This window comes from Malus sylvestris, chromosome 5, assembly GCF_916048215.2.
Source record: "Malus sylvestris chromosome 5, drMalSylv7.2, whole genome shotgun sequence".
NCBI classification, from domain to species: Eukaryota; Viridiplantae; Streptophyta; class Magnoliopsida; order Rosales; family Rosaceae; genus Malus; species Malus sylvestris.
The window spans coordinates 24,092,841-24,106,964 of record NC_062264.1 but is presented as its reverse complement, the minus strand read 5'-3'; the positions used below and the strand labels follow the sequence as shown (position 1 = coordinate 24,106,964).

The window sequence follows — 14,124 nt, the reverse complement described above, 5'->3', positions numbered from 1 at the left end:
TCCATCTTCGACTCCACCCATCCAACCCACCAAACCCTAATCTACAGTGTGCCCACTCTAGCAGCTTGCCTTTTCTTCCCCCAAAACCATCATTTGTATTTTCTTAATCCCAATTTCCTAATCATCTCAAAATTTCCACATCAATTCATCTCCTAATCTCAATAATCTGTAATAATCCCTAAATGTAATCGCAGATCGTACAACGTCGTTCAAGCCATGAAACCCTCTCGAGAAACCTTTCCTCTTCCTCGACAGCCTCACCGTTCAATTCACCAACGCTCAAGACAGAGACGGGGACCAATTCAGAGTCCTCTTCGACCCTTTTGGCATCTCGACGGCTTGGAAGAGCCCATCGTACGATATGATGGGCAAGCTCGAACAAATCGAGTGCGAACTCAGGCCGATGGTGCCAGCGCTGGTGGCGAGCACAAGGGACGAGCAGAGAGGGAGAAAAGAAAGAGGGGTTGGTCGTTGGATTAGATTAGAGGGTTCGAGAGAAAGCTGGGAGGGGAGCAGCGCCGGTGAAGCAGGAGGAAGGGAGATCATGGCTTTCTGTGTTGGGAGAAGAAAAAGAAGGTTCGGGGAGAGAGAGAGAGATAGAGGGAGTCCTGACCCTCTGCGTCACCTGGGACCGCGAGAGTAGGGTGGTGAAGGAAGGTTTGGGTTAGGGAGGGGGACACGGGTCAACAATAAGATATGGCTGTGGGTGGGAGGGTGGGCACGAGGGGATTTGGGGAAGACGATATGGGTTTTGCCTTCTTTTTTTTAACTTTTCTTTAAATAATTATTTTTTTGAATTTTTAATTTCCACGTGGATCCCTTAATGACACGTGACATCCAGTCATTGTCCACATAAGAGCCACATCATCAGTTAATGGCAGAGTTAACAGTTTGACTAACAGATGTATGAGACTGTCCCAAAATTAACACTTTAGGTATGACTCTGGGACAAAAAAAAACTTGATGTACCAAATGTTTAAAACCAAGAAACTTAAGGGTAGTAAACTAATATTTACCCTATAAGTTATGTATAAGTTTTGGAATGACTATACTTGATGTTTATTGTTAGTTTTCATATAGATAATAGAGTTAATTTTGCATTTCTTTTGGTTGAAGTTTTGGTATATGTCTTTTAATTTAATTTCTATTTTGCATGGTTGAAACATTAGAAATAGTACAAATTGTTTGTTTTAACTTTTGCATGCATGATGATGTGAATGCAATTTTAACTAATATTAACGTTGTTTGGTTCAAAATTTGAAAAATCATCCAAAATAAGGTGTTATAAGATTAAACTCAATAAAGTTGGGCTAACCCAAACCCAACCAAATAAACCTGAACACAATGAAATCCGAACTCGACTGAACTCGCATGAACCCGAACCCAACCTGAACTCAAATTATGAAAGTTGGGTTAAGGTTGGGTTGACCATCCAAGGTTGGGTTGACCATCCAACTCGCCTAACACATTCGAGTTGTACCCCTATTTGCTTCTCACCCTATCAAAATCTAAAAACTTGGAAGTTCATATAATTTTGGCAACAAATGACATTAGGGGATTTTGGAAACAAAAAATAAATAAAAATAGGAAGGATTCTTAGAGCAATTCCACCCCTAAAGACTTTGCGCCAGCACCCATCACATTTATCTACTCAAGTGAACAATAATATACCCCAGTGAACAGTAATAGACCAAAGCATCTCTACCCCTAAAAAAATGCGCTGACATCCAGTCTAAAAATGCGCTAGCACAAACGATCTCCACCCCTACAAAATGCGCTGGCATCGAGCCCATTTAAAATTTTTTAAAATTTTTTTTATAAAAGAATAAATAAATAAAATAGTTTTAATTTCGGATAAGATTTTTAATCAATCTCGTAACGCCACATGTCATTATCCGAACGTACTATTTTGTGAAAAATGGGGATTGCAAGAAAGTGAAGATAATTAAAATGAGCTTGTGGTTGAAGAACAAAGTGTATTTTTTTTTAAGTTTATGTAATTTTATTTTGTTTGTTTTTTTTTAAGTTTATTTGGTGAGGTTATGTATTCTTATTTGATGTGTTTAAATAAAGTACAAAAAAAAAATTGAAATTGCATAAAGTTCTAACAATAAATAAGGAATTACATAAAGTACTAATAATAAATAAGAAATTACACAAAGTACTAATAAGAAATAAGAAATTACATCTATAAATAAAAATAAATAAGAAATACAACATCTTCAATGAGCTTCCACACAGACATTTTTTTCTCTCAAAGTGTAGAAAATATTGAAATATGGTTAAAGGTGGAAGATGAGGGTTAGGTATTTATAAAATAAAAAAAAATTAATTTGTTTTGAATTTTTTAATATTTTTTATGTATTTTTAATAAATTTTAATGTAGTTAATTAATCTGGACTGTTGGATTTGAAAATATTCAAATCCAAGAGCCAAGGAGCTGCCACATGGCCAATGGTCATAATCACATGGCCAATGGTCATAATTATGATCGTTGTGCATTTTTGTTTTTGGGGAAAAAAACATAGACCGTTGATATGTGATCGGACGGTCCATTTTAAAAGTAAAATTTAATTTTTTTTTACTGTTGGAAATCCAACGGTGCTGAGAGGGCCACGTCGCCTACTTCCGGGTAAAGAACAAGTGGGCTGACAGAGGGCCCCGCCGCCTGCACCCATGTCCCCTACTCGCGTCGCGCCCACTTGCAAGTGCACTACACATGCCAGCTAAATAGGCCGGTCTCTGGGTCTGTCAAAAATGGGCTGGTCTATTGCCTGGCTTGGGCTGGGTGCCAGGCAAGTTTGTGGACCGGAGTGAATGGACTGACCCCCAACTTAATTTTTTGAATGGGTGCTGGCACATTTGCACCCCGATGGAAATGCTCTCAAGTAAAATGTCATACAAGCTCAACAAGTAAATTGTAGCAATAATCTCTTAACTCAATTGGAGCAATGTTCTCTCTACTAAAAATCTATTATCATTAGTCCATCAACTCATCAAAACGTGCAACTATGGTCCCTCAACTAAAAATCTATTACCATTGGTCCCTCAACTTTAATCCAACTGGAGAAATGGTCTCTCAATTTTAACCCAATTGGAGCAATGATCCCTCAACTTTAACCCAATTGTAGCAATGGTCCTTCCAACATAACTCATTTTGACAAAATTTTGACGAAGTTGATAAAAATGACCATAGCTACACGTTTTTATGAGTTGAGAGACCCAATTGTAGCAATGGTTCTTCCAACATAACTCATTTTGACAAAATTCTGACGAATTTGATGAAAATGACCGTAGCTACACATTTTGATGAGTTGAGAGACCAATAGTAATGGATTTTTAGTTGAGAGATTATTGTTTCAATTTGATTAAAGTTGAATAATCATTATTACAATTTACTCGGTCTGAAAACTTGGAGGCACATGTTGTTGAGTTGCTTTTTAATCCGAGCCGTCCATCAAGAATCTAAACCTTCATAAAGGGCAACGTCAGCTAATTACCAAAAAAACCACCCCCAAGCAAAGAAAACAGAAACAAAGATTAGAGATGTGTTATCTACGTATCTTTTTTATTTCTCATACACCAATTATTAATTTATGGCATTTATACTCCCTCTCCTCTCTCTCGATCACAGTGTTTTTGGGTTAATTCAATCTCGGCAAGTTTTTAAATTTCAGCTCTTACTCTCTGGAGGATACCCAGAAGAAAAAAAAGGTGCTTTCTTTGAGGTAAAACCAGAAAAAGGAGCTCGCTTTCACGCTTCAGGTGGCATCTGCAGCTGAGATTTGATCTGGGTTTTGAAATTTCAAGCTTTTGGCTTCAATCCCTTCCCTTGTTAACCTTTGGATTCTGGAAAGTTTTGAGTAAGTTTATATTTACCGTTCACATTGCGGTTCTTTCTTCTTTTTACAAATCCTGAAGTTTCTTTTAATGGGGAGAGGTTCCAACCACGCCATCTTCAATATGTAAGTCAATTTTCACAACCCAAGATTTCGTTTTTCAGTATTCAAAAACCAAACTTGAATTGCAGCCGATTAACTTGATCAATTTTGTGAGTAACCCAGATCTGGAATTCGCTTGGATTGATTTGTGTTAACCAATTTATATGCAATATGTTTATTAATCTTGATTCGTGGTTTGAAGATTTTTGGGAAGTATAATATAATGCTAATCAATATGGGGATAGTGTTTGATTATGGTTCTTACTTTAGATATATAATGTAGAATGTATGCATTGTGCTGCAGTTGAAGTTGTAGTGGTTGATTATGGATAAAGAGAGTCCGCGGTCTGTATCTTTTCGCACACATCGTAGAGGCGAAAGGAGTAATTTAAACCAACAGAGTAAAGGTAAGCAAAGCCTACCGTCGTCCCATTGTGAATTGTATCATGTTAATTGTTGAGTCTAAAGATATTGATGTGTGGTTTTTGGTGTAGCATTGATTTTTGGATTGATGAAATGGATATTTTGTGTAGCATGAAAAATGTGAATAAGATGTTTGGTGGTGCTGGTGGTGCAGATGTTGAAGAGGGATTTCCTCTGGGAAGAGTGCCGCAGGATTATCCCATGAAGATTGTTTGGAAGAAGGGCTTTATTCGATTGGTTCTTGTAGGTGGCATTTTGTGGATGCTGCTAATTCTCCTCGCGTCATTATTTCATGTTTGGTCCTGCCAGTCTTCTATCTCCTTCTTCTCAGGTATCGTAATTTTTCTGTTGGAACCATGCATTAAGTTCTTTGGGTTCTTTGTTTGAGTTCATGTTTTATAAATACAGTGCTTGAGCTTGATATGTTTTTTGTTGCTGTTTGGCTCAGCCCCGATGCCCAATGTTTGAAGTAGGCTAGTTGATTGGTGCACCCTGTTCCAACAAATGCAAAGTCTTGTGTTTAAATCTACTGTTTTTGGTCTTCATATACATTTTATCTATATCGAACAGTGGATTTTAGGAATTCTTTGCATACCATGGGTGATAAAACATTTTTTTATGATTTTTTTTTAATTAAAACTTAATTGTACGAGTCTGGGTAACATATTTTAGTAAGCCTGTAAAGGTCTGGCTTGAAATACATGAACAAATGCTGAATGTATCGCTGTTGTTGGTTTAAACTTTCCTGTAGTATGAAGGGTCATAGTTGTCAACTTGTGAGTATCAAATGTTTCCACGATGATCCAATAGTAAGATAATCAACTTGCAATAGCTGCTAAATACAATTTTGTAATATTACCAGCGCATGCTTTGTAAATAAGGTTTCTGTCATTTAATTTGAGGTAAACCAATATGTGTTCTTAGTACTTTGATCCACTTGAATTGCAGCTATGTGTAACAAAGAGAGCAAGGTCTTCTCCATGTTAGGCTCCCTGGGGTTTGTACCAAAAGGACAAAATCAACACCGTAAGAACATTAAAATATTTTACATTGAACTATCGATAACTTATTAGTTTTATTTAATAATGTTGTTTGTTTTCATATCAAATAGGCTGCCCAATTCCTGTTGTCGGTGATCCTGATAAGATAAAAATTCCGAAGGGAGGAACTCCTGATGAAATTGTCAAAAACTTAACCTATGTTTTGGAAGATGAGATTTTGCCCAAAGGAACTCAGTCATCCCCACTATTCGGAGGACATCAAAATTGGGCACAGAGAGAGGAGAGTTTTAGACTAAAATCAGACATGAAGGTAAGGACAAACATCAATACTCTGTTATCTTCAGTCAAAGCATGTTCTTTAATTATTTGTTTTGGTATCAGAAGTAAGAGAGTTATAGGGCCCCGACTTCCTTAGCATCTTCTTATGTTAAAATAATTGAAAATAATGGTGGTGGATATGGAGAAAATTGTCAACTTAATGTAGTGTTTCCCTTTCCTATTTATTGAATTGTTCTTTTTCTGTCTGTTTAAGAGTGTTACTTTTTCCATTCTCCATTGTGAGTTGGTTGATGTCTATATCCTGCAGGTGCACTGTGGTTTTATTCGAAACGGTGGTGCTGAAATGGCTCCTGCAGACATCAAATATGCCAAGAAATGTAGGTTTGTGGTTGCATCAGGCATTTTTGATGGTTATGATGTACCCCATCAACCTTCAGATTTAAGTCCTCGTTCTAAGAAGCTCTTCTGTTTTCTCATGGCGGTCGATGAAACATCTCTTAATTTTATCAAGGAAAATGTCACTGTCAGAGAGGATAATGATGGGGGAAAATGGGTTGGTATCTGGCGTCTTGTTTTGTTGAAGCATCCACCATATGATGAACCAAGAAGGAATGGGAAGGTCCCCAAGATATTAACCCACCGCTTGTACCCTAACGCACAGTATAGCATTTGGATCGATGGTAAAATGGAGCTCATGGTTGATCCACTGCAAATTTTAGAAAGGTAATAAATCGACTCTATCTTTCTCATTCTCTATATTTGTTTGTGCGCATATAGCTATTATCAAGGGATCTAATTTGATTTGCAGATATTTATGGCGTGGGAAGCATACATTTGCCATTTCTCAGCACAAGCACCATCACAGTATATACGAGGAGGCTGATGCAAACAAGCGGAGGAAGCGATATGCTCGACCTCTTATTGATCTACACATGAAAATTTATCGTTATGAGGGTTTGGAGTCATGGGATCCAACCAAGAAAACCGTTAGTGGTAAGAAGGAACACCGTAGATTTTGAGTTGTGTCATTTGTTGGTTTTGCTTATTTCTTTCTCCTCTGCTTCAAGTTACAGGCACCTGCCGACAAAGTGAATGTCTAATACTATCTACATATGCATTGGTATAATACTATTTATTAAAAGTATTGATGGAAGCTATTGTATGTAGATGTACCAGAGGGTGCCATTATCATACGGGAACATACTGCGATGAGTAATTTGTTTAGCTGCTTGTGGTTCAATGAGGTCCACCTCTTCACACCAAGAGACCAACTGAGTTTTGGTTATGTTGTGTACCGGTTAGGGGGTTTGTTTAAGTTCTTTATGTTTCCGAATTGCGAGTACAATTCCCTGTTTGTGTTGCATCCGCACATAAGGGAGCATTCTTCTCGTATAGAGTGGGTAACAAGTTGGAATCAGCTCAAGGGGAAAGGAACTATTTCGAATAAGGGTAAAGATTGGGACCAGGCCAATGCAAAAAATGGTTTGATAGAAAGTAGGGGAGGCTTAGGCTTGTGGACTCCTTACCCTGCAAATCTTGATTCAGTTGTCCTACCCCCTGTGGCAAGAACGTCGAAAGCTGGCTGAGGGGTGAATTGGATCCATTTGGTCGTGTGAAGTTTTTATTGAGCTCCTCCTGGTTCTCTATTTTCTGTCATCCCAGAAGAGACTCGAACGGTATATAAAAAGAAGAGGAAGAGGAAGAAGAATAGCAGCGTCGGGTCGTTTAAATTTCTGGGTCTGGGTGTTGTAGAGATGATTAACAAGGAAATTGCAGCAACCTTTCTGCTACCACTGAGATTCAAACTGGAAACACATTGTGTACTATTTTGATACCGTTTGTTTAGCATCTATTTGAGTTCCGATGGTAGAAAATGGAAGGAAAAACAGTATAGAGTATATATATTGTTTTTACTGGGGTACTAAAAAGGGTCGTACCCAGTGCAGGCTCCCGCTTTACGCAGGGTCTGGGAGAGGTGAATGTCGGCTAGCCTTACCCCCATTTATGGAGAGGCTGCTCCCAAGTCTCGAACCCGAGACCTACCGCTCATGGGCGAAGGCACTTGCCATCGCACCAAGTGCGACCTCTAATTAATGTGTATCTGAAGCATAATTAGTGATTGATTAGATTAATGCGACCTCTACTAGAAAAAAAAAATGCAAGATTGATTGATTAATGTGTATCTGAAGCATAATTAGTGAATATGTGTATTATACGCATATGTGCATATTTTTCAGTAATACTTCTGCTTTTCCGTACACGTTTAAGTATTAGTTAAATTGCATGTTTTTTTAAAACTCCAATGTATTATACATGTGTATATGTATCTTGTACGTTTGCTACACGTTATTTTGACACATAAAATTCATGTTTTTTATATGCATATGTAGCATATTATTGAAGAAATGATAAATAAAATATTAAAATTTTTAAAAAAAAGGCCAAATTTTTCAAAGTACTATTTTAGCAAAGTTGCTGAATAATCCACGTTTTTTATATCCATTCCGTATTTTACTATGATCTGAAATGGAGAATATGTAACTGCTGCTTCCACACTACCCAGGCTCTTGTCTTTTGTCGTACCGTTATTATTCTGTGTAACCGCTTCGGCTTATAAGCACTTTTGCTGAAAACTTAAAAGCAACAAAACTTTTATAGAAAGGAGTAAGGACCTTATTAGACCCAGCACTAAGCACTTTTAGCCCTTCTAGACCATTTCCAACCCTTAAGTTCAAACTAAAAAAATTTTAACCCAGAAATAATTTTTCTCCTCCAATCCTTGTGGGTTAAATTTTTAACACGAAATTATTAAAGAATGAATTTAAGATAATTTTTTTCTTAAAGTAACTTTTTAAAAAGAAAAAAAATATGTAGTATATCCTAATTTAATTTTATGAACATTTTAACCTAAAAATATTTAGATTCCGATAAGTATTGAAAAATACTAAACTGATACCATAAAACTCATGAAACACTATGAAAGAATATGAAACACATAAAAGACTGCCGTAAAGGATATGTATGAAGGAGCAAAGACTGCCGTAAGAACTCATGAAGGACAAACCGAAAGCTTTCCCATAACTGTAGGATTACATCAAGGCTCATCCTTAAGTCCTTACCTTTTTGCGTTGGTAATGGATGAGTTAACAGGACATATTCAAGATGATATTCCTTGGTGTATGCTTTTCGCAGACGATATAGTGTTGATAGATGAAACTCAGGAAGGGGTAAATGCAAAGCTTAACCTTTGGAGAGAAGTGTTGGAATCTAAAGGTCTTCGCCTAAGCCGATCAAAGACAGAATATATGGAGTGCAAGTTCAGTGCAAATGGAGGCCAAAACGAGTTAGGGGTGAGGATCGGAGATCAAGAAATACCAAAGAGCGACCGTTTTCGTTACCTAGGATCTATCTTGCAAAAGAACGGAGAATTAGATGGAGATCTCAACCATAGAATACAAGCTGGATGGATGAAGTGGAAGAGTGCATCCGGCGTGTTGTGTGACCGCCGTATGCCACTGAAGCTCAAGGGAAAATTTTATAGGACGGCAATAAGGCCGGCGATGCTGTATGGCACAGAATGTTGGGCGGTGAAACATCAACACGTACACAAAATGGGTGTAGCGGAGATGAGGATGCTTCGTTGGATGTGTGGGCACACGAGAAAGGATAAGATTAGGAATGAGGATATCCGGGGTAAAGTAGGAGTAGCCGAAATTGAAGGAAAGATGAGAGAAAATCGGTTACGGTGGTTTGGACATGTGCAAAGAAGGCCTACTGACGCTCCGATTAGAAGATGCGACTATGGGACAGAGGTTCAGGGCCGAAGGGGTAGAGGAAGACCTAGGAAAAATTTGGAAGAGACTCTAAGAAAAGACTTAGAGTACTTGGATCTAACGAAGGACATGACACAGGATCGAGCACAATGGCGTTCTAAGATTCATATAGCCGATCCCACTCAGTGACTTGGATTTTCCAAGTCTCCAACCGAGAAGTTTTCCTCACTCGGGAAATTAAGGGAACACTACCCCAACCTACATGCTCCACTCAGAAAGCTTCAATATACAAGCTTCAACAAAAGAAAATTCAAAGAACTTAGCGAAGAAGGCTTTGGTGTATTTAACACAATTCGTTGAAATGAAGGAAAGCTTATTTATTGATATCCCCGATAAGCTACAAATATGTACATATACATGAGTCAAAATAAACACACAAGAGGGAGCCTTCACAAAGGTTGCTTAGGAGAAGTCTCAGCAGTCGGTACAGCCCCAGAAAGAGAAGGCACCGGAGGGGGATCATTTGGAGCCTCAGTACTGGACAGAACCCTAGAAGGAGGAGGCATCAGAGGTTGATCATTCGGAGCTTCATTACGCGGTACAGCCCCAGAAGACGAAGGCAATAAATGCCTTTGGAACAAACCCACAAATCTCTGATGATCAAGTAAAACCTGACCATCAGTTTCCTTCATCTGGTCAAGCTTCCTCTTCATGTTTGTAGCATAGTCATGTGCGAGCCGGTGCAACTGTTTATTCTCATGCTTGAGCCCTCTAATTTCCTGTTTGAGACTCATCACTTCAGCCGCCAATGATTCAACTTGGCGGGTTCGCGCAAATAGGCGTTGGGCCATATTAGACACAGAACCTGCACACTGAACACTGAGAGCCAGCGAATCCTTAACAGCTAACTCATCAGACCGTTTGGAAAGTAGTCTGTTATCTTTGGGAGTGAGAAGGTTCCTGGCCACCACCGCAGCGGTCATATCATTCTTCATCACGGAATCCCCAACGGTAAGAGGACCAGTAGGGGAGACGAAGGATGGGCGCCATATGTTGTCTGGAGAAGGCGGGGCTGCCTCTTCAACAAGGTTCAAGTCAAAACGACGGTCGGAGAGGCCAGACATTTTCAAAGGTGTTGAAGAGAGAAGAGGTCGGACAAATCAAGATCTTAGAAGTGCAAGAATGAAGCTTCTACTGGTGGAGATTCAAGTGTGCTTTGGAACTTAATGCCAGCCCCTATAAAAATCTGCACTCGACGGAGCTTCAGAAATCGAAGAGGCGCCTGCTCAGAAATCGAAGAGGCGTTTGCTTTCTCAAAAGCTGGGCTGCTTAGAGATCACGAGGGTTGATCTTAGAAATCGAAGAGGCGTTTGCTTTCTCAAAAGTTGGGCTGCTCAAAGACCAAGAAGGCCGATCTCAGAAATCGAAGAGGCGCTCGCTTTCTCAAAAGCTGGGCTCCCCAGAGACCACGAGGGCCGATCTCAGAAATCGAAGAGGCACCTACTTTTCCAGCCTTGTCAGCACTTGTCACACGCACACTCAGCTTTGCGGAAATTATGGGCATTCTGTCGAAGACTTCTGGGGAAGTAGAAAACACATGAATCTTACTGTTCAATCACCCACTTCCCACACGCAACAATAGCTCATGGGTACCACATATAACTTTGCCAAAGTTCTCTGCCAAAGTTGAGCACGTGAAGCTTGCAGCTCCCACTACATCGCTCTGACCAAGAAGGGTAAAAGAATAGCAAAGAAACAGCATTAACAAAGTTTAGACCCATAAATTTTGAAGGTCTAGCTACCATATTATTACCCACAAGGGTAAAGGAACAGTACCACTGCTGGATAATTGGAAAGTCCCTGTGTGTCAACCTCTGTGCTTCGTGGCAAGGTAGACTAGCAAACATGCCCAACCTTTACTCACATTCGAGAAAACACTCCCAATAAGATTGCTTGCTCCAAAATCGAAGAGGCACCGTCCTCCGAATCTCGAGAGCTAGACTTCCAACATGACTACTTTCTTAAAAATCGAAGAGAGGGTAAAGGAACAGTACCATTGCTGGATAATTGGAAAGTCCCTATGTGTCAACCTCTGTGCTTCGTGGCAAGGTAGACTAGCAAACATGCCCAACCTTTACTCACATTCGAGAAAACACTCCCAATAAGATTGCTTGCTCCAAAATCGAAGAGGCACCGTCCTCCGAATCTCGAGAGCCAGACTCCCAACATGACTACTTTCTTAAAAATCGAAGAGAGGGTAAAGGAACAGTACCATTGCTGGATAATTGGAAAGTCCCTATGTGTCAACCTCTGTGCTTCGTGGCAAGGTAGACTAGCAAACATGCCCAACCTTTACTCACATTCGAGAAAACAATCCCAACAAGATTGCTTGCTCCAAAATCGAAGAGGCGCCGCCCTCCGAATCTCGAGAGCCAGACTCCCAACATGATTACTTTCTCAAAAATCGAAGAGACACTGCTCCCCGAATCTTCGAGAGCCAGACCCCCAACATGATTGCTTTCTCAAAAATCGATGAGGCATCGTTCTCCGAATCAATTGAAGAGGCGCTCGCTTTCTCAAAAGCTGGGCTGCTCAGAGACCACGAGGGCCGATCTCAGAAATCGAAGAGGCACCTACTTTTCTAGCCTTGTCAGCACCTGTCACACGCACACTCAGCTTTGCAGAAATTATGGGCATTCTGTCGAAGACTTCTGGTGAAGTAGAAAGCACATGAATCTTACTGTTCAATCACCCACTTCCCACACGCAACAATAGCTCATGGGTACCACAGATAACTTTGCCAAAGTTCTCTGCCAAAGTTGAGCACGTGAAGCTTGCAGCTCCCACTACATCGCTCTGACCAAGAAAGGTAAAAGAATAGCAAAGAAACAGCACTAGCAAAGTTTAGACACATAAATTTTGAAGGTCTAGCTACCATATTATTACCCACAAGGGTAAAGGAACAGTACCACTGCTGGATAATTGGAAAGTCCCTGTGTGTCAACCTCTGTGCTTCGTGGCAAGGTAGACTAGCAAGCATGCCCAACCTTTACTCACATTCGAGAAAACACTCCCAACAAGATTGCTTGCTCCAAAATCGAAGAGGCACCGTCCTCCGAATCTCGAGAGCCAGACTCCCAACATGACTACTTTCTCAAAAGCGAAGAGAGGGTAAAGGAACAGTACCATTGCTGGATAATTGGAAAGTCCCTATGTGTCAACCTTTGTGCTTCGTGGCAAGGTAGACTAGCAAACATGTCCAACCTTTACTCACATTCGAGACAACACTCCCAACAGGATTGCTTGCTCCAAAATCGAAGAGGCACCGCCCTCCGAATCTCGAGAGCCAGACTCCCAACATGATTACTTTCTCAAAAATCGAAGAGACACTGCTCTCCGAATCTCGAGAGCCAGACCCCCAGCATGATTGCTTTCTCAAAAATCGAAGAGGCATCGTTCTCCGAATCTCGAGAGCCAGATACCACAGACCACTTTTTCAAAGTGCTCTGACAGAGTTAAAACATGTGAAACTAGCAGCTCCCACTACCGTGCTATGACCAAGCAGGGTAAAGGAATAGCATTACTACTTGTTGTTAGGGAGACTCCTATATATGTCGACCTTCATCCCCAACGGACAGGCAGACCTGCAAAAATGCTCAACCCTTCATCATATCTGAGAGGGCACTCCCAACGAAGCCTTTCGAAATATTCAGCTTTCTTTCCCCCCGATAATACCTCTGCAAACAAGCTATACTAGAGCAAGAATATCTCATATCATCAGGGTTAAAAGCAAGAGTATCCCATATCATGCTTTTTCCCTGTCTTTTCCTTTGGCCTTGTTTTTACCTGCAAGACAAGGAGAAAGAGAGCAATCAGTCAGCACTTGGAATCAAGCTTCCAGCCAGGAACTGATTGCCTGGAACCCCTTACCTGATTACTTACCTGACATTGCTCTCGAGTACTCATCTTCAACATCTTATGTTTCCAGGGAAGATTCCACATCTGCTTGAGGAACAGATAGGGCAAGTGCGAAGGATACAAGGAAGCATGTGGAGACAAGCGTAACAGCACACGTGCCGATACATTCATTACTCTGTCAAAAGCAAAAGTATCCCATATCAGCAGGGTGGAACGTACTCTAGATTTGATGGACTTGTTTTGACCCTCAAATTCTTCAGTCGGCCTTATATTCTGGAGGAAACCAGAAAACCCTCCAGCTCAGTTCACGAATAAGCCTGTGGAAAGTTACTTCTTCAAAAGCAAAAGTATCTCATATCATCTCTTCTCATTTTTCTTCTCTTTATCCTTCATGCTGCTGCAAGATGGGGAGAAGGTGAACAATCAGTCGGAGCTCTGATTGCTTACCTTGTCTGTCACCTCTTTCAGCAGACCCCCTAGCTCGGCAACTTGGGGGACTCCTACTACATGGTTTGTATCGCGCTTGACCAAGCCTGAAACTACAAGTAAGCTTCAAGTGAAATTGATACATTACCTTGTGCATCTCCACCAGTTAAAGATACCACCCCTGGATGGAGGAAGAGTACTTCCAGAGAAGATGCCACATCTACCTATGAGACAGATAAGGCAAGTCAAGACGACACCACACTCCGATATTTAGAAGTTTCGCGATTACGAGATCATTCTCCCACAATATTTCCTAATGTCATTTGTACTAAATCATTCACTTGTACTCACTAAAGGAGAGCT

General features: G+C 40.4%; 2 protein-coding genes across 5 annotated transcripts in view; one reads left to right on the top strand and one right to left on the bottom strand.

Moving 5' to 3' along the window:
* The window catches only part of LOC126621695 (uncharacterized), a 55,931-nt gene that overhangs the window by 29,226 nt on the left and 12,581 nt on the right, over nucleotides 1-14,124 (bottom strand). The gene's annotated exons all lie outside the window — the stretch shown is intronic.
* On the top strand, nucleotides 3,515-7,902 carry LOC126621696 (probable hexosyltransferase MUCI70). 4 transcript variants are annotated; one of them, XR_007623136.1, is made up of 9 exons: nucleotides 3,515-3,965; nucleotides 4,246-4,348; nucleotides 4,519-4,695; nucleotides 5,313-5,390; nucleotides 5,476-5,675; nucleotides 5,952-6,367; nucleotides 6,453-6,637; nucleotides 6,812-7,574; nucleotides 7,792-7,902. XR_007623136.1 is itself a non-coding variant. In XM_050290255.1 (8 exons), exons 2-8 carry the CDS (start codon nucleotides 4,267-4,269, stop codon nucleotides 7,228-7,230), a joined length of 1,557 nt encoding a protein of 518 aa, XP_050146212.1. In that variant the 5' UTR covers nucleotides 3,515-3,863; nucleotides 4,246-4,266; the 3' UTR covers nucleotides 7,231-7,902. The 4 variants fall into 4 exon arrangements, 3 of the variants coding, with proteins under 3 accessions (XP_050146212.1, XP_050146211.1, XP_050146213.1); XM_050290255.1 differs by having other exon boundaries at nucleotides 3,515-3,863; nucleotides 6,812-7,902; XM_050290254.1 differs by having other exon boundaries at nucleotides 6,812-7,902.

Bases quoted from the DNA above. Each gene is read 5' to 3' on its own strand.
- LOC126621696 (XM_050290255.1), top strand. From the start codon at position 4,267: ATGGATAAAGAGAGTCCGCGGTCTGTATCTTTTCGCACACATCGTAGA. The intron at 4,349-4,518 runs GTAAGCAAAGCC...CTGGTGGTGCAG, and splicing joins TTTAAACCAACAGAGTAAAG to ATGTTGAAGAGGGATTTCCT. The intron at 4,696-5,312 runs GTATCGTAATTT...CTTGAATTGCAG, and splicing joins TTCTATCTCCTTCTTCTCAG to CTATGTGTAACAAAGAGAGC.